This window comes from Camellia sinensis, chromosome 1, assembly GCF_055761805.1.
Source record: "Camellia sinensis isolate YWXY chromosome 1, ASM5576180v1, whole genome shotgun sequence".
Taxonomy (NCBI): Eukaryota; Viridiplantae; Streptophyta; class Magnoliopsida; order Ericales; family Theaceae; genus Camellia; species Camellia sinensis.
In genome coordinates this window covers 177,911,057-177,939,009 of record NC_138961.1, presented here as the reverse complement: position 1 = coordinate 177,939,009, position 27,953 = coordinate 177,911,057, and the positions used below count along the sequence as shown (strand labels likewise).

Here is a 27,953-nt window from a genome sequence, read left to right as displayed (position 1 = left end):
TTTTAATTTGTATTTTAAAAATATATTTAGTTAATATATTATATCTAAAACATAATTTAAAAACAGAGTGAAATTTTAAAAAGTAAACCAAATGTACTTTTTTTAAAACGTTTTGACAGGAAAATAACTTGGGCTTCAACGCTGCAGTGCAACAAACGTCGCTGAAATTTTCCTTGTCTTTGCCAAACGGACAGAACCCTAGCTGGTCACAGTCTCTCTCTCTCTCTCTCTCTCTCTCACACACACACACACACACACACACACACACACACACAGAGGAGACTTGTGCAGCACAGATGCGATGCGAACTCTTCTTTCCCAGCGTTTTCTCTCCCCTTTCCCTTTGAACACTCTCTACTCCAAACCCATCATCATCAGACCCTTCTTCCTCTGTTTCTTCTCTTCTTATTCTTCTGTATCTTCTCCCCTTCACACTCGCTCAACCACAAGCACAACCCCCATCTCAAACCTAATCTTGTATGAATACCTCATCAAAACTTTCTCATTCTCTGAACCCCAAGCTATCTCTATCTCCAAGCGCTTCCCACCGATCAAAACCCTCAAAAACCCAAAATCCGTGGTCCAACTTCTCAAACAACTCGGCTTCTCCAATGCCCAAATTCGATCCTCCATCCATTGCGCTCCCCAAATCCTCTTCTCTAACGTCGACAGGACTCTCAAGCCCAAGCTCCAGTTTTTTCTGGATCTGGGTCTCTCTGGTTCTGATCTCGGTAAGTTCATGTCTAGGAATTCTACCATTTTGACTCGTAGTTTAGACAAAAAATTGATTCCATGTATTGATGTCATCAAGAAAATTCTTGTAAATGATAACAACAATCAGGATTTGATTCGGGTTATGCGGAGGTGCAAATGGGTTACCTTCAGAGAACCCCGAGAGAGGTTGCTCTCTAACGTTGCGTTCTTGGAGAGCTGTGGGATTGTTGGGTCTCAGCTCTCGATGCTCTTGACGAGGCAGCCTCGCCTTTTTGTTTTATCAGAATCCAAGCTTAGAGACCTCGTTTTGAGGGTTTTAGATATGGGTTTTTCGATTGAGTCGAGAATGTTGGTTCATGCTTTGTACACTGTTAGTTGTATGACTGGTGAAACTTTCAATAGGAAGTTGGAATTGTTTCGGAGTTTTGGGTTTTTGGAGAGTGAGTGTATGGAAATGTTTAGGAGGACTCCAGGTTTGCTTCGGACTTCAGAAGATAAGTTGAGGGTTGGGATTGAGTTCTTCTTGAATGATATTAAGTTTGAAAGGTCTGTTTTAGTTCATCGACCAAATTGTCTGATGCACAGTATGGAGGAGAGAGTAATCCCTCGATACAGAGTTTTACAAGTTATGAAATCCAAGGGGTTGTTGAAGAAGATGCCAAGTTTAATTCATGTTTTGAGTTTGACGGAGGAGGAGTTTCTAGCGAAATTTATATCGAAATTTAGAGATGATGCGAAGGAATTGTTGGTGGCTTACAAGGGTCATCTTTTGGATTCTTCGGAGGAATAAGAATTGTGAACCTTCATTTTATTGCCATTGTTGGCAGCGATGACCGGTTCTGAGATCAATGTTTTAACTTTGGTTTAGTGTTTTGCCATAAACCTCGCTTTGGGAGCCATGGCAGCTTGGGAATGAAATCTGGTAACTTAATTGTGGTTTTGGTCTGTTTAGCACTGGCAACTTCTTGCTGTATGATATGCAGAGTCGTAGATTGGTTTTCTTTAATGTGATAGCATGGTTTAAGAACCTTCAGCAATTAGGGTGCCCTGTGTCGAACCAGTCCTGATATTCAAGATGATTGACCAGTTGTTTGGTTGGAAATGGTGGAGACTCGAAAGTGACTGGAAGGATGAATGCTTGGGATTCTTATTTGCTGAAGAGTGATCTCTATCCCAGATGCAGATAATGAACATCCAGAAATGCCAGGTTTGTTCAAGTAAAGAATTTAAGTGAATATGGAAGCTAGTTACCCTGTTGCAGCTAGTCTTTAAATTTTTTAAATAACACCCTAGATTTTATTGCGTTTCATCATTGGATTAGAAATTTGTGTTAGTAGTGTTTTTTTTATTTTCTAATGATAGTATCTGTTCATATATTCATACCGAGTCATTTGGTATTCAGGAAAAGGAATAGCCTTTATACCAGTAGTGTTGGCTAGTTGAATATATAGACCTTTTCATGTGATTAAATTTAAATTGAACTACCTCAAAGAGAAAAACTTTATTTATTACTTCCAGAAGTTCCTCAAACACACTCCCAGATCAATACATAATGAAACCAAACCATTAGTTGAAATTATTCAAGAACTGGATTTCAGTACATATCATGAGTGATGGGATGAAATCTATTCTGATCATTCATAAACTATGTAACAAAAAGAGAAACCAGACAGGCTAGAAAAGATTTTTGAAAACATATTACTCTTGTACAAAAATCTTGCGAAATCTTTATTGGTTATTAGATTTTTGACTTAAATGAGCTTTCAAATGTGTTTAGGCTTGGTTTATTTGCATAATGAGTTGATCTTAAACAAGTTTTTAACGAGTTGAATATAAGTAATTTTTTTTAGTAGCCTTCTGCAATCTATCTTCCAATTCTTCTCAGCTTTGAATGCCCATTATTGCATCCGAGTTTGTGGTGTGAAGTTACATAGCCCATACTGGGCCATCTCAGTTTGGGAGTTTTTTTACCGCTGCTTTCACTTTAGAATTGATTATTGGAATTCCGTGTAATTATCCCTAATATTAACTTAGTTATTTCTGTACAAGGTTTTAAATTCCTTTCAACGATCCTTAATATTTACTAAGTAGTTACCTCTGTACAAAGTTTTAAACAGTGATATCAAAGGCTAAATTAGTATCGACCAGTGTTGTGATATCAAGAGTACTGGAAAAAAAAAGAAGGTATCAGTACTTTGTGCCAGAAATTTTAATGGGCAAACGACGAGTTTTGGCTTTTTTAATGGTTTTATATTTTATTTTCATTTAGTGATTTTTTATTTTTTATTTTTGTCTTTAGTCAACTTGTTTTTGGATTCTTTATATATGTATATATATATATATATATATATTACTTTTTAAGTTTCGTTTGGGAAGAAGGGTTGGGTTGAGTTTAGGGTTATTTTAACTATAAAAAAACAAAATAGGTTTTTTAGTTCAATAAGACAACATATAACGTTCAACTCATAATCATTACCTCTGTCTCATAAAAAGTCAAAAAAATTAAAAAATCATTTCCAAACGAGGCTTTTTAATCCCAGGATAAAATTGTAAAAAAGTCAAAAAGTCAATTCTCTTCCTAAAGGAATCCTTGGAATCTTTCAACAATAGGTGGGCCGGAAAAGAAAAAAAGAAAAAAAAAAAAAATTGACATATATTTGAAAAAATAAATCACTAAAAAAAATATTGGAAGAGAGATGTTTTTTTTTTTTAATTTTTTAGTTGGTATGTTAGCAAAGAAATCCCTTCCCCGGAGATCAATAACTACTCCCTTCGAACCTCTCCGGTAGAAATTTCTTGGGTTCGGTCCACGCATTCTGGTCTCTCTAAATTGCCCACGGATTGATGGTGACATGTGCCTTTCGGGGTATGTGGTAGCCGTTGACAGTGCAGTCCTTGGATTCATGGGGAGGCGTAGCAGCGCCACCGGGTGGAGCCGGAAGGCCTCCTTGACAACCATGTCTAGGTAGTCTAAGTGATCCAAGTCTGATTCCTCAACCATTCTGTCCAGGTCCACAATTTTTTCAAGTTCATTTTGGACTTTTTTCATAACCTGGGGATGCTTTGGGAGTTCAGAGAGTAACCACTCAATTGCTGTTGATGAAGTGTCCATTGAAGCTGCAAGCATGTCCTGCGAAACCAAATTATTAAGCATAATCCGAATGCTCGAATGTTTTTGTTTCCCCAAAAAATGGCTACAATTTTTAAAATTTCTAAAATTCAAGGAAACACACAGAAAGAGGAAGAATGTGTTTTTACTAGAACAAGTTTTTGGTATGGAAATGACTTCTGTTCAGTCCAATCAATATATTTGCGCCACTTCAGTGTCTTTTGTAAATCAAATGTTTAGGGTTTTTTTAACCCTTAAATATTGGGTTGGATTTTTTGGTTGGATCTAATATTGAGTTTGTAAGAGCATCTCCAACGGTGAATCAAATATTTCACCAAATTTGAAGAAATTCTCTATTTTATATCCAGCGTTCCAACGGTGTATTTTTGACTGCCAGCAAAATGTCGGTCGACCGGCAAGGCAATCTGAAAAAAAAAATCCAACACAAATCTTGAACAAATCTTGAACGGATGAGGAGGTGGAATTGAAAATTTTCAGTATTGTTTATTGAGATTGTGATTGAACCTAAACAAATCCCTACCCCAAACTCTTTCTCTCTCTACATCCCACACTTTCTTTCTCTCTCTCTCTCCCCCCTTGTTGTAAAAGATACCAACCCACTTCACCATTGAGTCTTTCCTTTTCTTTTATTTTCTTCTCTTCTCTTCTCTTCTCTGTTCTTTTTAGCTTCTAGACCTGTGATAGATGGGTGGTTCTAGCTTTTTGGACCTGTAAAAGCCCTAATTTTCATCATGTGCCACTGTTATTATTGTTGATGGAAGGCAATCAGTTCGCAGGCCATCGTAGGCCAACCAAAAAATTGAGCAGATTGAACATGTGCCAGTCGACCGGTGGGTCAACCGGCTGGACATCCGATTGGTTGACCGGTTGGCCTACCCCCAACATTACAGCACAGTGAAATGGTGAAATCTTGCGCTTGTCCTCAGTTTGATGAAAATTTTGTTCCATTCTCAGTTTGATATCAATTTGGTAAAACTATTGAAGAGGGAAAAGACGACTTTTTTCATCAAATTTAAAATTGATACTTAATCTGATGTACCGTTAGAGATGGCCTAAATAGATTGACAAAACTCAAATTATTATTTTATAAAAAATAAAAAGTTTGCCGAGGCAACGAATATTCATGCTTCCACTATACATCTCCTGAACTGGAGACCGCCTAGACTATTTTGTTATTTCCTCCCTCTCTCTCCAGTAACATCCACTGGCCACTGGCCTATCCTTTTGACAACTTATCAAAATATTTCATATATATATTTGAAAATGTTAGACACGTTTTTAGTTTTTTTTTCATATAAATAAAAATAATGTAAAAAATAATGTTTATGCAAAAGAAATGTTATACTTAGCAAATAGAAAAATAATATAGAAAATCAAGACACAATAATATTCCAGTAGTTAATTTTATTAGGGGGATTTGGTGATAGCTCCCTTACTATCTAATTTGTCTTTCAAAAGGACAAGAATTATATAAGTACTTTCAAAACCTCCTAATATTTTAAAACTTGTTTCATTTACTATATTACCCTCATATCTATCAGCTCTCCTATTAAGCCATCTTCACTATATATTTCAGAGTAAAATTTTACTCTGTATGAAAGTAAAATTTTACTCTGTATAAAAGTAAAATCTTACATTCTGAAACTAAAAGTAAAATTTTATTCTGTATGAAAGTAAAATTTTACTCTGAATAAGAGTAAAATGTTACACTCTGAAATTAAAAGCAAATTTTACTCTGTATAAAAGTAAAATTTTACTCTGAAAAACTAGTAAAATGTTAGACTCTACACAAAAGTAAAATTTTACTCTGTATAAAAGTAAAATTTTACTCTGAAAAATGAGTAAAATGTTAGACTCTACATAAAAGTAAAATTTTACTTTGTATAAAAGTAAAATTTTACTCTAGTTCTGTCAAATGAAAAAAACAGAGCAATAGAACCAGAGTAAAATTTTACTCTGGTTCTGTCAAATGAAATTAGATAAAAAATAACAAAAATAAATCAAAAACAAGCAAACAAACAAAAACAAAACAACTTAATTAACAAATCAACATATCTAATTGAGAAACAAAACTTCAAAAAAAAAAACAAACAAACAAAAATAAAACAAATTATCAACAAATCCACATATCTAATTGAAACTCAAAACTTCTAAAACTCGATCAACAATCACACATCTCAATGAACCAAAAAGAATACATGTGTTCAGCAACACTCATACACACAAATATATATATATATATATATATATACATATATTCTACTGTTTCTCATCCACATCCTTTCTAACCTCCTGTTCAACTTCTTTCAATCTCGAAGCTTCAGCCTTCGCATTCAACATCGCCAGCATCTCATCAACAACCTCATCATGTTTCTTTTCCGCTTCCAATTGAGCCATCTCCACCGCACTCCAAATCTCCATCTGCTCCGAAACCCTAGCTTTCGAATCTCCAACGACATCCTCATTCAATTTCAACATACTCAAAGCCACATCGTTGCTGATTATGAAGATGAAGAGAGGACCTTCTGCTGAAGCTTGGAAGACGCAACTATGGCGGCGGCTGGTCGACGACCTTCTGCCAAAGCTTGGAAGATGCAACTATGGTGATTATGATACAGTTGATGACGAAGCTGATTATATATGCAGAAGTTGAGGGTATAATAGTCCTATAAAATATTTAAATAATAAATTTTATCCTTTATGCAAGACTTTATAATTATGAGGGGGTTTAGAAAGTATAATTTTTTTCTTAGTCCTTTTAACAATGAAAGGAAGATAAAAGGGGTTTATAGCTAAATTTCCCATTTTATTACTTGTAAACAAATTTTTTAAAAAAATGAATCAAAATGACTTCAAATAGTTCTTTCATATTGAGATGTGGAGATGTTTAACCCTTTTGGAAATATCATTAACATGACGTCATTATATATAAACGACAATGTTACAGATCACGAAAGAAGTTTTCGTAGTTTCGAGATAGTTTTCGTAAAATATTTTTGTGACGTCTAACATTTTTTGATAAAATGATGAATTACCAAGATAACAGCTTTGACATGGTTACGGTCGATTTGGAACTCAGCTCGTTGAGAGTCCATGTATACCAACATGATAGGGTTGGGCATAGGGTTATCCGACCCGTCCAAACCGCATTACCCGATCCGATATGCACATGTATGGGCAGTTTCGCAAATACATTAAGGTCGGGTGCGGTTTGGATTTTAGCTGATCTTTGGATTGCGAACGGGTTGCGGGTTTGAACCGCACCCGTCCAACCTGCCCGCATTAACAAATTTTATTTTTTTTAAATATTTCAAATCTGGACCGTCCTTTTTTTCGGGTGAATAATCTAGACCGTTCGATCGTTCATCTTCATCTACACCCAAACAAACAAAAACCCTAATGAATCTAATCTCTCAAACTCAAAACACAAGGAAGCTCTCACTCTCTCTCGTTTTTCAGTCTCTCTCTCATCTCATCAGGCTCTCACTCTCTCGTTTTTCATCTGGACCGATCGACCTCGCAAGAGATCGACTCTCTCATCGCAAGATCGACCGATCGATCTCACTCTCTCATCGCACTAATCGACCTCGTAAGATCGAATCTTTCTCCAGTAACTCTTAGGTATGCGTCTCTCTCTCTGTCTCTCTCTGTCTCTCTCTCCCCGATCTTTGATTTTTTTGTGGGCATTCAGATCTGTGTCTCTCTGACTCTGTTTATTTTTATTTTTTTGTTCATCAAATGAATCAATGGCTACTGTGTAAATTCTTGATCTAGGAAGAAAGAGAGGTTCTGAAGTGTTGTTAGGTCTGTAAAAACATGAATCTTGAGATTGTGATTTTCATACACTGTAAAAACATGAATCCTCTGATACTGGTTCTGGCTATAGCTGCTGGAAGCAGACATCTATAATTCCAAATCTTGAATTTGAATACTCTGATACTGATATTCATGAAGATTTTTATAAGCTTATTAAAATAAGAAGAATATTTCTTATTAACGGTTTCTTGAAGCCTGAATTCCAGTGTATTTGCTTATTTTCTTGTGGTTTCTGGGTAACCAAACAGACCATGGATAAGTTTAGGAGATGTTATTTGATTGGTCAGTAAAAAGGTGCTGAAGAAGTAATGTCATTTTTATTAGTTTCTTGAACATGATGGCGCATGCTTGTTATTCAAAACCAACTAAAAATAAATATATAAATAAATGAAAAAAAATAATTTTTTTGGCCTTTATTTTCTTTTGTTTATTATCTTTAGATTTTGATTTTGCCTGCAATTTGAGTCCAATTTGTTTCTAAATGTGTTTACTTTTTCCTTATCTATTATATGTTGGAAAGCCTAAGGGAATTTGTTCCCTTGCTTTGTTTGATTTCAGAAAACAGATTGGGAAAAGAAATTAAAAATTCGAATTTGAGATTTCCTCATTATTTAAGACCTTAGAAAACCTCAATCCTCTCTCAAATAACCCTAATGGTAATCTGTTATATAGCTAAGTATTTTAACAGAACATAACTAAATAGAACCTATAATGCAAAATTTCCTTTTCACTTATTCTCTCTAATTTCCACAGAGAGATTATGAAACTGATTTTGTGTGTACACGCATTTATTTTTATTTTTCTAATTTTTTAAAAGTATTTCCTTGACCAACTTCAATCCAAGACAGTGAAACATCAGCCTAGGATCATCAACTCTCAGGTAAAGACAAAGGAAAAATCCAAACCGTAAACCGCCTGCACATCCGCAAACTTTACCCGCACAAACCGCAAACCGCACTGCAGGCGGTTGCGGTTTGACTTTTTCCCAAACCACATAGGTGCGGGCGGGTCAAAACCGAACCGCAAACCGCACAAATCCGATCCGCGAACACCCCTACAACATGATATCAACAAAATCCTTGGTTTGTTGTCCTATGTCCTTGGAGCTGGATTGTTTTTTGAGGACATGTTCATCAATGATCTTCTCAAAGAATTCATCAAAGACCTTGCTAAGAGCCTTCATTTTCCGATTTAGTCCCTGTAGGTCAAGTGCTCCCACATATGGAAAGTAATCCGCAATGTTAGGCTTCGCTGCCAATTGCATTCCCTCTTAAATCACCGCTTTGAAACCCCTCTCATCAAACTCCTTATCCTCGTACTTCTTCCCAAACACCATCCGACAACTCACAGCCGCACTCATCGATGAAACCTGCACATAATTTTTATATAGAATTTAAGATAAGAATAAAGTTGCAATAATATTTTTTTAAATATAAATGATTTTTACTGTTATTACATTTTAGTCTCTAATTTTTCTAATTTTGCAATAATCAAGAGATTTTAGGCATACCTTTACACTAAGATCAACTGGTACACGATTCTGAGCCGCCTGCTCATTGAACTTAACCAAAAGACTGAGCTCCTCCTTCCTCATCGACTAAAAAGAAGTGATTTTAAAGTTACTAAGCAACTCTAAGGTACACAATTTAAAGGACATGTTCCTTTGTTCATAAGATATGTACTTAGAAGCCTCATGGGGTGGCCTACTAGCAAAAACAAGGCCATGAGTCTTCAAAAACTGCTCGGCCGCCTCAGGCTATGACACGACGATGTTTGGGACGAACCCGAATCGCATGTACATGATTGGGCCATGTTTCTTGGCCAGTTGGTGTAAGTCTAGGTGGGGTGACTTGGCTAGCAAGTGAAGCTGACCTAGAATTGGGAGTAGTTTGCGACCAAGTGGCAATTTTTTGTGTTGTTGCTTTTGAGGTAGGTTTGGAGGAGATAGTAAGCAAGTGCAAAGAATGTGAGTAGGGTTGTCTATGTCCAAGCCATAGGAGATCACTATTGCTTGTGTTGCGTTCAACGGTGGTTTGAGTGATTAGGGTTTGGTTTTGTAATGTTTTAGTTTAGAGGAATGATATGGTTCTCTCTTTTTTATAAAAATCAAAATGTGACAAAGCAGAGAAAACAACTTGGATAAGTTCGACTATTACAAATGATGCCAATATTAAATGTCAAATTATTGGTGTCATAAAGATGAGAGTTTCCATATAACTGACAGCACATATTGTAACAACCTCGATCTGTAATTAGCTGATAATCCTTAATTAAGAATGCCTAACAAGTAATTAAGGAGAAATTATGAGTTAATTGTGCATTATTTACATGTTTTGTGTTTATATCTGTCTGCTGTAGGAACATCTGTTTAGAATTCTGCTTTGCCCTATTAGTTGAAGGCCTTATCGGCATCTAAACATGAAATTGTCTACGCGTACGTGTTATTTAGAATTTTTAGAATTTTATGGTAAGTTTAATTGAAATTCGATTCGGAATCAAATAATTAGAATAAATAATTACAATTTGATTAGGCTAAGCTAGATTGATTAGTGAAGCTTATATAAGGCCATTTATTACTCATCAAACTTATTCTACACTCCTTTTCTTTGAGCAAAAACGTGAAAGAGAGAGAGAGAGAAATAATTGGAGACTGTATTCAAGCTTGGTAGAGGAGAATTGGAGGGAACTGGGGAGAAATTGTAGGGAATTGACTTGGAAGCTCAAAGATAAAGTAATCTAGAACTCAATTGAAGGATTATGTAAGAAAACCAACTCTTAAATTATGAGTTTGAGCTACTTAGTACAAGAAATCAAGAGAATTAGAAGAATGAGCAAGAGAATGAAGCTTAGGAAGTAGAAAAGTGGATCATTCCAAGCATGTATGCATAATTAATGGATTATGAGTTTCATTTTCACTCAATTCTTACATGCAAGTGCATATATTTGCTATCTCTTGGGAGTTCACCATGCTTTTACCTAAAACACTTCAGTTATGCATGTTTTGGAAGCTTTGAATTTACTAATTACATGTATGTTATATATATACATTTCAAGTTTTGTTTTGGGCAATTCACATGCTTTTGGGCTTTGATTTTTCTAAATAACTTTCAATTCATGAAGTTCTATGAGTTTACAAGTGCTTTCCTAAGTTTTGGCCCAAAATAATATAATTTTGTGCTTTGGAAATGGATTTTGAATTTGGAACTGAAATCTGTAAATTCCAGATTCTACATCTTCGCTCGAGCGACCACCCTTTGTCTTGAACCTTGGCTCGAGCGACCAAAAGTTGGCTCGAGTATAAAATGCAAACTCTCAGTACTTTTGTAGACATGAGCCTTGGCTCGAGCGATAGAACCTGCGCTCGAGCGACTACCATTTATTTTCAGTACTTAGCTCGAGCGACCATCAAACGTGAAAATTGAGCATCCAGTACTTTTGCAGACTTTGCAGGCCGCTCGAGCGATAGAAGTTGCGCTCGAGCGAACTGCGCTGTTTTTCAAAAGTTGGCTAAGTGTTTTAAAGTACAGTTTTGCATCCTCATTTCATTTTAGGCATTCCTAGGCCATGTTTAAGTTATAATAATGAGGATAAGAATTAGAAACACATGCTAAGAAAGAAGAATGATAGTTAAACACCTTTGAGACTTGTGTCCAATGTGTATCTGTCACATGTTTGTGTAGGTCATGTGTTACTGCTCGCTTGATCAGTCTGTTCTGTTCAAGTGATCTGTTCTGTTCTTGGAGCTATTTGTGAGTAACAACTCTGTAAAGCTATGTTTGGTTATAAGTATTTTCTAACTGATATGATATGATCTGTTTTTTGAAATGCTATTTTATGAAACATGAATGAATGTCTATTTTTCTTAAATGTATTTGTGGCATCCTTAGTTCACGTGGCTCTCGTTCGAGGAAAACAATACCATGACCTATGTTTATGTAGCCCTTACTCGGGGGTAAAAATACCGAGGCCTATATTCACGTAACCCTTACTTGGAGGATACAATACCATGGCTATATGTGCACAAAGATGTTGACCTTGTGGTGGTTGGTACCAACTATGCATGTGGATCTTATGACTAATTTGATTTGTTCGTTAATGGATGTACCACATATAACTGCTTATGAATTCTGTATAAGTATGTAAATCTGAATCTGTTTCTGATATGAATTCTGATTTCTAAATCTGTGATGGACATCATTCGTAAACCCTTTACTCTATTGTTATTCACTGGGCTCCAGCTTACTGTATTATTTATGTATGTAGGTAATCAGGCGTGTGACCAGACCTAAGCTGCTGCCTGAAGTTCTATTTTGGTTAGCCAATCACCGTGCCTCCCGATGAGGTTCTCGAATTAAGAAGTGGTCAAGTTTGGTGAACCATGTTTAAGACTTTTGTTTTGTTTGAACAAGTTTCTGTACTGTCTGTGTATTGGGCTAAGACCCATTTTGGTTTATCTGTATGTAAGTTGACATCATATATGTAAATTTAAGTTTGAAATTTTTTGTCCCATGTATGTCTATACAGCTCTATGAATATTGTGTTTAAATAATTGCTTCCGCTAGCCTGTTAATTTTACTTACCTGTTCAGAGGCTTTCAGTAATCCCAAGATTACTGGCTGATTACGATGCTAAACCTATAGGGGCGGGTTTAGATCGTGACATATATGTTGGATCTTCTGTTTGGGATAAGGGTGAGAATTCATATTCGGAAAGAGAATCCCTTGCTGCAACACATATAGAGGCACTAAAATTGAGTCAAGAATCTTTTATCCCTAAATTCTTTTGTTTTTCTGTTCTAAATAACTAACAATTATTGAATCATGTGAGTTTTAAAGTACAAGATTCTCGTAGCATAATTTAATAGTTGTGTGTTTTGGCATAAAAAAATAGAATAATATTTGGGACAAAAGATATTGTGTTAAGAATTAGGATTATTTGTGTTGATGTCTATCTCATGAAGAATATTCGTTTATGATTTGTCGATTGAAATCATAAACTATTTTCAAAGAATAATCTTGACCACATTTGTTTTTATTATTATTATTTCTGTCGACAAGCATGTTAACGTGACATGACAGATATGTTAAAGACGTGACATGGTGACATATTAAATGGAGGGCTAGAAAGTTAGCAATTGTAACAATTTGAAAGTTAGTTATTGAAATCAAGGAATTAAGATCAAATCAAGTACCAAATTTGCAAAATGGTTCTTTTCAAACATGAGATATGGATAATGTTGAGAAAATCATGGGTGTGTTTAGGAAATCATGGGTTTAGGTTATCTTTTTCTCTTATGTGGCTGAGCCTATAAATAAGCCAATAGAGATACAAAGAGGCATCAATCAATCAATCATCTCAACCGTCATTCACAAAACGTGATATTTATCCAGGAGTAGTTTACTTAGCATTTGTCAATAGTATATTAGTAATAGCTTTTTCCAACCCCCCATCTCTTTTTTTCTATTGATTGCTGTATTTGTTTTTTTTTTTTTATTCTTGTTTGAGTTCTTATAATTGATAGCAAGTGACAATTTAATTGAATAAACACATTTTTTTTTTGTTCAAATCATTCTTTACTTAATTACCTCCAAAGAAGTCTTTAATCTGTTTAAGGCATAGAATTCAATCACAAAACCTAATCTTTTTGTATTTATTAAAATTTATTTAAGTCTGTCGATCAATCATTGTCAATTGAGCCTAAATCAAATTTTTGCTAACACTTTTATTCACATTTTTTCTTTTTCTTTCTCATTACAAATTTCTCTAAAAATTTATAAACCAAATACAGTCATAATGTATTAAACATGGTGGTTTTTTTTTTTAAATTAATTTTTGTGATATTTACTCTCCAAAAAAAAAAAAAAAAAAAGGTTCGTTTGATTTAGTTTTAAAATTATGATTTAAGTGTGGAGTTGTATTTTGAGTTTTAAATTTTTGAATCATAATTTTAAAAGAGAAAATTTATTTGGTTATGAGTTTTGAAAATAATTTTGGGATAATTTGTTTTTTTTATTTTTTTGATTGATTAATATATATAATGTGAGAGAATGTGAGATGAGAGGAGAAATGAGAGTAAAAAAATGATCGATTGATTGATTAATAATAATTAAAAAAAGAAGAAGAGTTTTGAAAATAGTTTTGTATTGTATTTCAAAAATATATTTAGTTAATATGTTATATTCAAATCATGATTTAAAAAGAGTGAAATTTTAAAAAATAAACCAAATGCTACTGAAGTATTTTTTTAAAGAGAAATTTGGTCAAAACTTCCTCATAATAAAATTTTAATGCATTAAGGATAAGCACACAAAATTTTTCTTGTAAAATCTAACAAATATCACAATTATCAAAATATTAAACTTTAAAATAATACAACTTTTGATGTAGATGTCGATTTTTAATAAAATTAATATTTTTAGAATTCTCTTATTAAGATCTACCAAATAAGATCTATATTGATTATGAATTTTTTTTTTAAAAAAAATTTATTACTGTTGAAATTGATGTAAACGGTAACACTAACATATTACTCTGTTTGACAATTATTCTATTTAACTCGATTTGACAGTAACATGTTACTCTATTTTTCAGTAATATGTTACTTTATTTGATAATTACTCTATATTACTCTATTTAACAATAACATAATATTCTGGTTTACAATAATATATTATTTTAATAATATTATCCAAGAAAAAAAAAAAAATTACTTTATCCGTTTTAAAAATATGATTTGAGAGGAAAATAACTTGGGCCGCAACGCAGTGCAACAAACGTTGCTAAAATTTTCCTTGTCTTTGCCAAACGGACAGAACCCTAGCTGCTCAGTCTCTCTCTCTCACACACACACAGACTTGTGCAACACAGATGCGATGCGAACTCTCATTTCCCACCTTTCTCTCTCCCCTTTCCCTTTCAACACTCTCTACTCCAAACCCATCATCATCAGACCTTCCTTCCTCTGTTTCTTCTCTTCTTCTTCTTCTTCTTCTTCTTCTTCTTCTTCTTCTTCTCCTCTGCTTCGCTCCACCACCACAACATCAACTCCCATCTCAAACCCCATCTTGTACAAATACCTCATCAAAACTTTCTCATTCTCTGAATCCCAAGCGCTCTCCATGTCTAAGCGCTTCCCACAGATCAAACCCCTCAAAACCCTCGAAAAATCAAAATCCGTTGTCCAATTTCTCGAACAACTCGGTTTCTCCAATACCCAAATTCGATCCTCCATCCATGGCTCTCCCCAAATCCTCTTCTCCAACGTCGACAGGACTCTCAAGCCCAAGCTCCAGTTTTTTCAAGATCTGGGTCTCTCTGGTTTTGATCTGGGTAAGTTCATGTCTAAGAATTCTACGCTTTTGACTCGCAGTCTAGACAAAAAATTGATTCCATGTATTGATGTCATCAAGAAAATTCTTGTGAATGATAAGAGCAATCAGGATTTGATTCGGGTTATGCGGAGGTGCAATTGGGTGGTTACCCTCAGAGAACCCCAAGAGAGGTTGCTCCGTAACGTTGCGTTCTTGGAGAGCTGTGGGATTGTTGGGTCTCAGCTCTCGATGCTCTTGACGAGGCAGCCTCGCCTTTTTGTTTTACCAGAATCCAAGCTTAGAGATCTCGTTTTGAGGGTTTTAGATATGGGTTTTTCGATTGAGTCGAGAATGTTGGTTCATGCTTTGTACACTGTTAGTTGTATGACTGGTGAGACTTTTAATAGGAAGTTGGAATTGTTTCGGAGTTTTGGGTTTTCGGAGAGTGAGTGTATGGAAATGTTTAGGAGGACTCCAGGTTTACTTAGGACTTCAGAAGATAAGTTGAGGGTTGGGATTGAGTTCTTCTTGAATGATATTAAGTTTGAAAGGTCTGTGTTAGTTCATCGACCAAATTGTTTGATGCACAGTATGGAGGAGAGAGTAATCCCTCGATACAGAGTTTTACAAGTTATGAAATCCAAGGGGCTGTTGAAGAAGATGCCAAGTTTAATTCACGTTTTGAGTTTGACGGAGGAGGAGTTTCTAGCGAAATTTATATCGAAATTTAGGGATGATGCAGAGGAATTGTTGGTGGCTTACAAGGGTCATCTTTTGGATTCTTCAGAGGAATAAGAATTGTGAACCTTTATTTTATTGCCATTGTTGGCAGTGATGACCAGTTCTGAGATCAATGTTTTATCTTTGGTTTAGTGTTTTGCCATAAACCTCCCTTTGGGAGCCATGGCAGCTTGGGAATCAAATCTGGAAACTTAATTGTGGTTTTGGTCTGTTTAGCGTCGGCAACTTCTTGCTCTATGATATGCAGAGTCGTAGAGTGGTTTTCTTTAATGTGATAGCATGGTTTAAGAACCTTCGGCAATTAGGGTGCCCTGTGTTGAGCCAGTCCTGATATTCAAGACGATTGACCAGCTGTTTGGTTGGAAATGGTGGGGACGGGAAAGAGACAGGAAGGATGACTGCTTGGGATTCTTATTTGCTGAAGAGTGATCTCTATTCCAGATGAAGATAATGAACATCCAGAAATGCCAGGTTTGTTCAAGTAAAGAATTGAAGTGAATATGGAAGCTAGTTACCCTGTTGCAGCTAGTATTTGAATTTTTTGAATAACACTGTAGATTTTATTGTTTTTCATCATTGGATTAGAAATTTGTGTTAGTAGTGTTTTTTTATTTACTAATGATAGTATCTGCTCATATATTCATACCGAGTCATTTGGTATTCAGGAAAATGAATAGCCTTTACTCCAGTAGTGTTGGCTAGTTGAATATATAGACCTTTTCATGTGATTTTAAATTGAACTATCTCAAAGAGAAAAACTTTGGTAGCGTTTGGTGGAATTTTCTAAATATGATTTGAGAATAGAATTGTATTTTGAGTTTATGAGTTTTGGAATTATGATTTGAGTGTTGAAAATTTATTTGGTGAATGAGTTTTGAATTGAGTAGGGAATTTTTGATGTGACATATGATATCTGATACAAAAATTTATAACTTATAACCGAACACACAACTCAAAAATCTATTAAAAGCTCATAAAAAGTTTTAAAAATTTCCGAAAATATTGTTTTATTAAAAAAGTAAAAATAAAAATAAAAAAAGGTGCCAATTGTAAAAAAATATATTGTCATGTTTCGGTTGATTGGCTGGACAACCGGTTAAGTCAAATTTAAAAAAAAAAGTTCCACTTGATATAGAGTTTTCTTTTTGTTGTAGAAATATAATTTGAAAGATGTATCTAAACATGACATTAGAAAGTGAAGGTTGAATTATAGTTTGAAAATCTATCCAAACACATTTCAGAAGTTCCTCAAACACACTCCCAGATCAAAACATGACGAAACCAAACCATTAGTGGAAATTATGCAAGAACTGGATGGATTTCAGTACAGTTAAAGTGGCTGCATTGTGTATGTTTCTAAACACAATATGATGAGTGATGGGATGAAATCTATTCTTATCATTCATAAGCTCTGTAACAAAAAGAGAAACCAGACAACCTAGAAAAGATTTTTGAAAGCATATTACTCGTGTACTAAAATCTTAGGAAATCTTTATTGGTTATTAGATTTTTGACTTAAATGAGCTTTGAAATGTGTTTAGGCTTGGTTTATTTGTATAACAAGTTGATCTTAAATAAATTTTTAATGAGTTGAATATAAGTAATTTTTTTTTTAGCAGCCTTTTGCAATCGGTCCCTTATGTATTCTCTGTTCTCTACCTTCCAATTCTTCTCAGCTTTGTATGGCCATTATTGCATCCGGGCTTGTGGTGTGAAGTTACATTGTCTACACTGGGCCAAGCAAGGCCATCTCAGTTTGGGAGTTTTTTTACGGCTGCTTTCACTTTAGAATCGATTATTGGAATTCCGTGTGATTATCCCTAATATTTACTAGGGTCCGGCTTCTGTCCAGTCCGGGATTGGATTGGACCGTGCTGTTGGGCCCGTGAGGGTCCACCACGGGTCCCGTTTTGAAAATCTGAACCGTTCAATGTGTAGAACTCGTCGAGTACTACATGCCTATAACAAATCACGTTGATTGGATATCGATAGTTATGTGATCAAATCAGTTTTGTATAAAAAAAAATGGACGGTGAAAAAATTAACGGTTGATAAAAAATTGTTTTGTTCACATAGCTATCGATATCCGATCAACGTAATTTTTTACAGGCATATAGTACTCGACGAGTTCTACACATTGAACGGTTCAGATTATCAAAACGGGACCCGTGGTGAGCCCCTACGGGCCCAACAGCACGGTCCAGTCCGGGACAAAAGCCATGGCCTATTTACTAAGTAGTTATCTCTGTACAAGGTTTTAAATTCCTTTTAATTATCCCTAATATTTACTAAGTAGTTATCACTGTACAAATACAAAGTTTTAAATAGCGATATCAAGGGCTAAATTAGTATCGACCAGAGTGTTATGATATCAAGAGTACTGAAAAACAAGAGTAACAGAAGTACTTTGGGGGTATTTGGTGGGGTTTTTTTGAGCCAACTTATGACTTCTGGCTTTTAAAAAGTTATTTTGGACTGTTTGGTTGAACTTATTTCAAACAGCTTCTGATTCTAATAATTTATTTTAAGTCAAAAAAATTGATTCTGAGAAGCTGCTCACCCTTTACTTCTGATTATCAGTTTCTGTTGTGGACATGTTAATTCACAGTTATACTCTTAGATTTTTATTTTTTTAATTTTTTTTTTTAAAAATAGAAAAAGACACAAATGGACTATAAAATATTATTATTAATTTTTATGAGAAATGTAGACAAATAGTGAATAATAAAAAATAAAGTTAATTGAAAAAATTACTTCACAACTTATTTAACAAACACCACTCAACAACTTAAATCTATAATCCAATACTTATACCAAACAGATTAACAGTTTCTGATTAAAGTCATAATCTATAATCTATTAAGTTATAATTTATAATCCGTTTTAACAGTTACACCAAACAAGACCTTGGTGCCACAATTTGCAATGGGCAAACGAAAAGTTTTGGCTTTGTTAATGGTTTTATATTTTATTTTGGGTAAATTATAATTTAACTCCCTGTGGTTTACCCCAAAAACACGGAATCCCCTTATAGTTTCATTTGTAACACTTAAACCCCTAGACTTTATACCATGTTGTAATTTTTGACATAACAGAAGTGCACAAAATGACGTCGTTTTGAGTGCCGCCAGATAAAAAATAAAATACAAAAAAAGAAAAAACAAGAAAGGAAGAGAGAGAGTTTGAATTTGACATTAAAATCATATCAAGAGCAAGCACAAGCATGGAGCAACAGACATGCAAATGATGGTTAAGATAGCGACATTCTTCATCATCATCATCCCCTTGCAGTTCCTTGAAACTCTGACGTAGTTGAAGTGAAGGAAGCTCGGGTCTGGAGTGAGGTCGAGAAGCCTACCCTTATGAGGCGGAGAGTTTAGAGAGAGAAAGATATATGTGTTGATCATTACCATCAAACCAGCGAGCAAAACAACTTGTGTGCTGTGTCCATCTATGTTTGTTTTGTTTTCAGCTTCAAAACTGCCCCCCTGCCCATGCACACCGAGACCCACCCTCTCTCTAAACATTTTCTCTAAACAAAATATATCTTTTACCACTTCACTCTCAACACCACTCCAACCCGCAGAGAGAGAGTGTGTGTGTTGTGTTTTCTTTTCACTTCATGGCTTTGAAACTCTCTGTCTCAGAGATGGGTTCGTTGGTTGGTTTTTCTTGTCAGCCAATGGGTAGAGTAAGCAAGTGTATGCGTGTATCTGTCTATGACAGGAGAGAGATAGAGGGATTGGTTTGGTGTGTGTGTGTGTGTGTGTGTGTGAGTCTCTCACTTGTTCTCCACCCGTCATATGGCCTTGCGTTGGGAAAGGGAAAATGAGTATCTATGGTGGTGTGAGTGTTTCTTCTTCCCCACTCCACCCCCACTGCTGAGAGAGAGAGAGTATGTGTGTTCTGTGTGTGTGTGCCGTGTGCCCTCTCTGTTTGGGTCCAGGAAGAAAGCGTAGTAGATCGAGAGATTGAGCTTGTCCACTCATGTTGAGGCTCCAACCTTGTATATAATGACAGCTCGCTAGCAGACCTATTGAAGCAGAGAAGCCTACATACATGGTGTCTTCAAAAATCGGAGACAGACCGATCTGAGATGTCAAAATTGAAGAACTGGGTTTTGTCGAAGAGAGTGAAAGCGAGACATTCAATTCGTTTTTGGCAGAATTGTAGTCGATCCATCCCTGAATCATGTTCCCACTCTTGAGATTGATTGATTGCATTGTCGAATTGCCTTGTACATAATACCTAGCACTCACCAAATCATTGGAGATCATGCCATTAATATCGATGCAGAGGTTGAAGGAAACCATTGTTGTGGATCTTTGCAACACTATTTAGGCTTATGTTGTTGTTGTTGGTAAAACCCTTGAAGCCATTGTAGACAAGCCATTGTTGAGCTGAGAAAGAATTGGGTTTGGTTGCAATCTCTCTCTCTAACTGTCACTCTCACTCTCTCTCTCTTCCTTTCTTGTTTTTTCTTTTTTTTTTATCAGGCGGTACATAAAACGACGTCGTTTTGTGCACTTCTGTTACGTCCGTCAAAAATTACAACATGGTATAAAGTCTAGGGGTTTAAATGTTGTAAATGAAACTATAACGGGGTTCCGTATTTTTGGGTAAACCGCAGGGTATTAAATTATAATTTACCCTTTTATTTTCATCTAGAGATTTTTATTTTTTAGTTTTTTCTACACTTTAAAGTTCTACTCAACTACACACTAGGAAAGTGGGGGAAAAAATTAGAAAAAAATCCACTTTGTCTTTCGGGAACTTGTTTTTGGATTCTTTATATATATATATATATATATATTATTTTTTAGAATCTTTCAATAATGGATAGACTGGAAAAGCAAAAATAAAAATAAAAAAAACAAAAAAATCGACAGATAGTTGAAAAAATAAATCACTAAAAAACATATTGGAAGAGAAATGTATTTTTTTTTTTTTTGGTTTAGTTGGTATGTTAGCAAAGAAAATGAACCATACTACGTCAAATTTGAAGCAGAACAGAAATTTGGTTTGAGTTTGTGAGCCCAACAGAAATTATTAACGAAAAAAAAAATAGTAATACATAAATAAAACCTAAGATGGGATTATATTTGGTTGAGAAATTTGAGAAGAGATTTAGAAAGAAAAAGAAAAAAAATAAAATAAAATATATCTATATTTCTTTAAATTTCATACACATTTTTTTTTTTCTTTTCAAATTTATTTTCAAATTCCTCACCCAAATATATCGTGAGTGTCTGTGTGTTTATTAAATATAACATGATATCAGATCACACTAGTACGAAATCTCTAATGAATAGATTGAGACTGATCTCATCTTTCATTTAACTCACCAGGTGGTCTTTATTCGTCGCATTAAAAACTACTCATTAATTGTATCGTAATATCCAACATCTACACGCACTTGATCATTTCTGAAGCCGATAAGTTGGAATAGCCAAGAGATGCTTAGCCCGGGCGGTAACGAGGCCGAACACCTCAGTCATGTCCAAGTCCTCCGGCGACATATTGTCTGGAAGCTCCCAATCAAAGCAATGCACCAACTGCGCCACTACCAACCGAACCACCACCAGCCCCATCTGCAGCCCAGGGCAACCTCTCCGCCCCGCCCCAAATGGCAGAAGCTGGAAATCCCTTCCCCGGAGATCAATACTACTCCCTTCAAACCTCTCCGGTAGAAATTTCTCGGGTTCGGTCCACGCATTTGGGTCTCTCCCAATTGCCCACACATTGATGGTGACACGTGCCTTTCGGGGTATGTGGTAGCCGTTGACGGTGCAGTCCTCGGTGGATTCGTGGGGGAGGAGTAGCGGCGCCACCGGGTGGAGCCGGAAGGCCTCCTTCACAACCATGTTTAGGTAGTCAAGGTGATCCAAGTCTGATTCCTCAACCATTCTGTCCAAGCCCACAACTTTTTCAAGTTCATTTTGGACTTTTTTCATGACCTGGGGATGCTTTAGGAGTTCAGAGAGTACCCACTCAATTGCTGTTGATGAAGTGTCCATTGAAGCTGCAAGCATGTCCTGCAAAACCAAATTATTAAGCATAATCCAAATGCGAAAATGTTTTTGTTTCCCCAAAATATGGCTACAATTTTTAAAATTTCTAAAATTCAAGGAAACACGCAAAAAGAGGAAGAAGGTGTTTTCACTAGAACAAGTTTTTGGTATGGAAATGACTTCTCTTCAGTTCAAGCAATATATTTGCGCCACTTTAGTGTCTTTTGTTGATCAAATGTTTAGATTTTGTTTACCCCCTTAAATGTAGGGTTGGATTTTTTGGTTGGATCTAATATTAGTTTGTAAATAGATTGACAAAATTCAAATTATTATTTTATAAAAAAAATTGCCAATGCAACGAGTATTTATGCTTCAATTGTACATCTCCTGAACTGGAGACAACCTAGACTATTTTGTTATTCTCTCTCTCTCTCTCTCTCTATAGTAACATCCACTGGCCACTGGCAACTTACCAAAGATTAAGACCCCCACACAAATTTTACATCATCTTATATGAGAGAGAAGAAAAAAATATAAACATAAATCACACACATTTGGGAGTCATGGGGTCCCCCAAATTGGTTGTCCCAAGCTTTTTCCCTTACCAAAAAGCATATTTCATATATATATTTAAAAATATACTCGTCTACTAGACATGTTTTTAATTTTTAATTTTTTTATGTAAATAAAAATAATGTAGAAAATAATGTTTATGCAAAAGAAATGTTATACTCAGCAATTGGAAAATAATATAGAAAATCAAGACAGAATAATATTGCAATAGTTAATTTTATCACTTGTAAACAAATTTTAAAGAAAGTGAATCAAAATGACTTCAAATGGCTCTTCCATATTGAGATGTGAACACAATAGAAGTTTAATTTTTTTAAAAATATTATTGACACGTCATCATTATATATAAACAACAATGTTACAGACTACGAAATAAGTTTTCGTAGTTTCGAGATAATTTTCATAAAATATTTTTTGTGGCGTCTAACATTTTTTGATAAATGATGAATTACCAGCATAACAGCTTTGACATGGTTACGGTCGATCTGGAACTCAGCTTGTTGAGAGTCCATGTATGCCAACATGATATCAACAAAATCCTTGGTTTGTTGTCCTCTGTCCTTGGAGCTGGATTGTTTTTTGAGGACATGTTCATCAATGATCTTTTCAAAGAATTCATCAAAGACCTTGCTAAGAGCCTTCATTTTCCGATTTAGTCCCTGTAGGTCAAGTGCCCCCACATACGGGAAGTAATCCCCGATGTTAGGCTTCGCCGACAACTGCATTCCCTCTTGAATCACCGCTTTGAAACCCCTCTCATCAAACTCCTCATCCTCGTACTTCTTCCCAAACACCATCCGACAACTCACATCCGCATTCATCGATGAAACCTTCGCATAATTTTTATATAAAATTGAAGATAAGAATGATGTTGCAAGAATATTTTTTTAAATATAAATCATTTTTTCTGTTATTACATTTTAGTCTCTAATTTTTAAATTTTGCAATAATCAAGAGATTTTAGGCATACCTTCGCACTAAGATCAACTGGTACACGATTCTGAGCCGCTTGCTCAATGAACTTAACCAAAAGACTGAGCTCCTCCTTCCTCATCGACTGAAAAGAAGCGATTTTAAGGTTACTAAGCAACTCTAAGGTACACAATTTCCGCATATTTCGCCAAAAGGGACCATATGGTGCAAAGGACATGTTCCTTTGCTCATAAGATATGTACTTGGAAGCCTCATGGGGTGGCCTACTAGCAAAAACAAGGTCATGAGTCTTCAAAAACTGCTCCGCCGCCTCAGGCGATGACACGACGATGTTTGGGACGAACCCGAATCTCATGTACATGATTGGGCCATGTTTCTTAGCCAGTTGGTGTAGGTCTAGGTGGGGTGACTTGCCCAGCAAGTGAAGGTGACCCAGAATTGGGAGTGGTTTGGGACCTGGTGGCAATTTTTTTTGTTTATTGCTTTTGAGGTAGGTTTGGAGGAGATAGTAAGCAAGTGCAAAGAATGTGAGTAGGGTTGTCCATGTCCAAGCCATATGAGATCACTATTGCTTGTGTTCAATGGTGGTTTGAGTGATAAGGGTTTGGTTTTGTAGCGTTTTAGTTGAGAGGAGTGATATGGTCGTTTTTTTTTTCTTTTTTTCTTTTTTTTTTGAAATCAAAATGTGACAAAGCAGAGAAAACAAGCTTGAACTTAAAATAAGATCGACTATTACAAATGATGGCAATATTAAATGCCAACTGTTGGTGACTCACAAAGATGAGAATTTCCACATAGCTGACAGCACATATGTTGGATCTTCTGTTTGGATCCACATCTGTCCCGAGCCATCTTTCTATTGTGGAATGGATTTTGACGACTTGAACGTATGGTGGAGAGGGATTTTGAGATATGGGTGAGAATTCAGATTCAGAAAGAGAATTCCTTGCTACAACACATATGGAGGTACTAAAATTGAGTTAAGAATCTTTTATCTCTAAATTGTTTTGTTCTTCTGTTCTAAATCACTAACAATTATTGAATCATGTGAGTCTTAAAGTATAAGAATCTCATAGCATAATTTAATGGTCGTGTGTTTTGGCATAAAAAAATAGAAGAATATTTGGGACAAAAGATGTTGTGTAATGAACTAGGACTATTTGTGTTGATGTCTATCCCATGATGAATCTCGTTGGTGTGATCGTGTAGTAGAAAGCGACCATGCGATAAGAACAGAGAAGATTTAGAAAGAGAATCCCTTACACCACAATACATACAAACACTAAAATCGAGCTGCTGATTCTCTATTTTAATTTTTTTTTTTTTTTGTTCATCTGTTTCAAAATATTAATAATTATTGAATCATTACTACAATATATAAGAATTTTAAAAACTAAATTTTTTAGTCTTTAACAGTGAAAATTTTGTTACAAAAGATATTTAAGGACCAATTTCTATCGTCATGAGGACAGTCGCTAAAAGGTCATCCCAAAAAGTCAAAAATAAGACTTTTAGTGACAAAATTTTGAAAATGCCACTAATAAATACACTTTTAGGGACAAAATAATTTAGTCTCAAAATAGTTTGTGAGACAAAAAATTTGTCTAAAAAAAACAATAATTCATCACTAATGTTCAATTTTCATTGCTAAAAATATAATGATGACATTTTTCGTAACAAAAATATTTGATTCTTAAAAAATAATTTTATCCCTAATTTTAATTTATAAAATCTTAATTTTTTGCAATGCATGTGAGAATATCAAAATACGAAAATATTGCAACATAATCCAACAGTTGTGTGTTTTGGGACGGAAAAAAAAAAAAAAATTTGTAACAAGATATTTTGCCTTGCAATTGTGACTATCTGTATTTTTGTCTTAACCTTTTGTCGGATCATACTAGGGCATCAATTAATCAGCCAAACATAACATAACCTAAGCATATAATATTCTTGATCCAACTGAGCATAAATTTAACCGAAAACCGTTTGGAGTTGATCTAGTTCACATTTTTCTATCTGAAACTTTTGTTTTGTTGCTTACTCTAGAGGAATACAAAATATTTTACCAAATATATATATATATATAAAATAAAAAAGTTGGGCTTCCCTTTAGTCTGCTATTTGAGTCCATAGGATCCACCATGTGTCTTGTTTTAATAATTTGAACAATTTATTTTATAGTGTCTTTTGTATATATTATTCACACAAAAAAATAAGTTAATATGATAATCGTAATAAATTTAATTTATTGCATTTGCCTATAAAAAGTTATAGACGACAAATGCATTTTTTAAAATAGATCATCTATTGAATAGGTTATGTGTGTGTAGATTTCTGATCACACTGCCAAATTAGTATTCAGCTGAAGAGCCACCGGCAAAATAGATTAAGCCCGAACAACTTGTCACAGAAAGAAGAAATTCTAGTGGTGATTCGTCCACCCGGGGGTACTCCGACGATTAAGTCAGTTATCTCTCAAAGATAGCAAAAGTGCTTAACTCACTATTTAGAGCATAAAAAGCATACTTTAGACCCATGGGGGTGCCTCTCTTTTATAGCCAATATAGTCCTAATCCCAGTAGAAGCCTAGCTTCAATGGACTTAGGATTACTGCTAATCTTGGACTTCTAGTAGGATTGCGATAAACTCTCTAAGAGTCTTATCTTTATCCAAACTGAAGTCCTCTCTCATTCTAAGACTCTTGTCCCTTATTCACTTATCCCGGATTCCGGTATTCTAGTAGATAACCTCGGCTTAGCCGAGATGATCTCGGCGTCATGACCAGGACACGTGGCACCTCGGCCACGTGTTGTCATTCAAAAATTATGTCCCCACAACTACCCCTAGGTTCTATTACCTCGACATCCTAAGGTGATGGTACCTATCATTCCTTTTTTTTAGCACGTCGGCTAAGCTCACTTCATTATTCATTGTCGAAGTCAGAACTCGTGGGCTCAATATGACCAAGACCTATAGTTAATACTTTTAGAACTATTAACCAAGTTCATTCAAGTTTCTCAGCCGAGATCGTCCTCCTAGCCGAGGTATTGCTCCATTAAATCAAGAACTCCAAGAGCTCCTTCACGCGTATGAGCTGTCATGCATAACAACTCAACCGTTCTTGCCATGCGTCTTTTCCCTTCTGGGCCGTATCTGACCCGCGCCACTAAGTCGCATCGTTTTTGCGCGCACCGTCTGACACGCATGTCATCCTAGGCATATTAATTGCCTTTTTGCCTCCGTTTCATGTTTTGACAAAACTTCTTCCCTCTCTCTTCGTCGCTTCACTCTTGCATCTTCATTCTCGTGCAAACTCTCTCTCTTCCCTCTCCTAAATCCGCCATTGCTCCAAGCTTTTCAAGCTCTGCAACCACCGCCGTTCACCTCCTCCGGTGAGGCTCCTGCTGATCTTCTCCGTTCGCACCCATCATCTGACTCCGGCGTACTCAACACCGACTTCATTTTGCTTCAGTGAGTATAGATGTCCCCGAACGTCCCGGGAGGAAATCCCCCGTTTTGTTCATTTGGGCTCACTACAGTTCAGGACTCAAATGTCACGGTCTTGTATCTAATCTCGCAGAGTGCACTGCAAGACCGATGAATCATCAAAGAGTCTAAATCTGACAAATCGTTTTTGAAAACAGATTTTTTGAAAAAAGTGCCAAACATGGACTGCTTTGCCAGATACAAAGTCGCCACCTAAATATTTTTTATGGGGGAATTTAGGAAACCCTGACTCGTTTGCCTAAGGCCACGTGTCCGTCATCACCAAAGTTACCTCGGCTCGGGAGCTTTGGTACGATTGGGGAAGGTCAGTTATGAGCACCCTAGCTCGCACGATCAAAGACCGGCCTCTATTAATCATGATATCTAGTTTTGAAAACACTATGCATTCTTATTCCGTTTAATTAGTTAATCTTACTATGTGATGCGCACAACACAAAAGTATAGACTAGATCGCCTAATTTGGAACAAGGCATCGCATATCCGTTTGTTTGGAAATCAGTTTGAAATTTGCTACTCGCAAGTAAGCTAAAACATGGATTTCAACGAGTTGTTCCAACTCAAACAATCCAACCTTCACCCACAGGTATTCAGGCAGATATATCACATAAGCATATAGCCACATGGTAAGCATGCTGTCATGTTAATATACACACTCATGCGAGATGCTAAAGCATAAAACACTTACAGTGTACTCCAAGCCAAAACAATGAACATATTAGCAGTCAAATGTATGATCCAAGTCCATGTTAAATGGCTAATGCATCGCATACAAAATGCAATCTAGAATAGGCTTGGCTAATTTAAGAGTGGCATGTGGAATGCAACAAGTAACACGTATTCAACTTAGATTTGAAATACTATGCAATTAGTATGATGCGCCGAGACCGGTGCATGCAATACAAATGAATGGATGCACGCATGCATAGCATAAGGATGCTAAATTAAATATGTTCTAATACTAACCATCAAAAGCAGGTAAGTAAAAGGGAGAAAGAAGTGGGGGTTGGAAAACATGCACACACGCACCCACACTTATTACAAATTCGCCCTCGCTCGGAGGGACTGAATGAATAATACAAATTAATTAACATACAACTTAATTAATTAATTTATACAACACTTAACCAATTAACAAATCAATTAAGCTACTGAAAGCAGTAAAAGGCTTCAGGAAGAGGGGCGCACGCATGCTCGGATTGGCTTCGCCCGGAAATC

General features: G+C 35.6%; 3 protein-coding genes and 1 pseudogene across 5 annotated transcripts; 2 read left to right on the top strand and 2 right to left on the bottom strand.

The window, feature by feature from the left end:
- The first annotated feature begins 130 nt into the window (after positions 1-130).
- Positions 131-12,209, top strand: LOC114301363 (transcription termination factor MTERF8, chloroplastic). 3 transcript variants are annotated; one of them, XM_082889555.1, is made up of 3 exons: positions 137-1,921; positions 11,341-11,409; positions 11,924-12,209. In XM_082889555.1, the coding sequence occupies exon 1, from the start codon at positions 302-304 to the stop codon at positions 1,502-1,504; it is 1,203 nt and encodes a 400-aa protein (XP_082745681.1). In that variant the 5' UTR covers positions 137-301; the 3' UTR covers positions 1,505-1,921; positions 11,341-11,409; positions 11,924-12,209. The 3 variants fall into 3 exon arrangements, with proteins under 3 accessions (XP_028102129.2, XP_028102136.2, XP_082745681.1); XM_028246328.2 differs by lacking the exon at positions 11,341-11,409 and having other exon boundaries at positions 131-1,921; XM_028246335.2 differs by lacking the exons at positions 11,341-11,409; positions 11,924-12,209 and having other exon boundaries at positions 131-731; positions 842-2,225.
- LOC114301373 (cytochrome P450 71AU50 pseudogene) lies at positions 8,715-9,655 on the bottom strand (annotated as a pseudogene).
- A 2,569-nt stretch (positions 12,210-14,778) lies between the features above and the next one.
- LOC145821019 (transcription termination factor MTERF8, chloroplastic-like) lies at positions 14,779-15,765 on the top strand. Its single transcript, XM_082917639.1, has one exon. It carries the CDS (start codon positions 14,779-14,781, stop codon positions 15,763-15,765), a length of 987 nt encoding a protein of 328 aa, XP_082773765.1.
- Positions 15,766-20,847: 5,082 nt separating this feature from the next.
- On the bottom strand, positions 20,848-23,924 carry LOC114301349 (cytochrome P450 71AU50). Its single transcript, XM_028246313.2, has 3 exons — positions 23,266-23,924; positions 22,748-23,125; positions 20,848-21,746 (listed from the first exon to the last, which is right to left on the bottom strand). The coding sequence occupies exons 1-3, from the start codon at positions 23,782-23,784 to the stop codon at positions 21,132-21,134; spliced, it is 1,512 nt and encodes a 503-aa protein (XP_028102114.1). The 5' UTR covers positions 23,785-23,924; the 3' UTR covers positions 20,848-21,131.
- Positions 23,925-27,953: the final 4,029 nt, after the last annotated feature.

Bases quoted from the DNA above. Each gene is read 5' to 3' on its own strand.
- LOC145821019 (XM_082917639.1), top strand. From the start codon at position 14,779: ATGTCTAAGCGCTTCCCACAGATCAAACCCCTCAAAACCCTCGAAAAA.
- LOC114301363 (XM_028246328.2), top strand. From the start codon at position 302: ATGCGAACTCTTCTTTCCCAGCGTTTTCTCTCCCCTTTCCCTTTGAAC.
- LOC114301349 (XM_028246313.2), bottom strand. From the start codon at position 23,784: ATGGCTTGGACATGGACAACCCTACTCACATTCTTTGCACTTGCTTAC. The intron at 23,126-23,265 runs GTATGCCTAAAA...AATTATGCGAAG, and splicing joins CAGTTGATCTTAGTGCGAAG to GTTTCATCGATGAATGCGGA. The intron at 21,747-22,747 runs GTAATTCATCAT...TTGGTTTTGCAG, and splicing joins ATGTCAAAGCTGTTATGCTG to GACATGCTTGCAGCTTCAAT.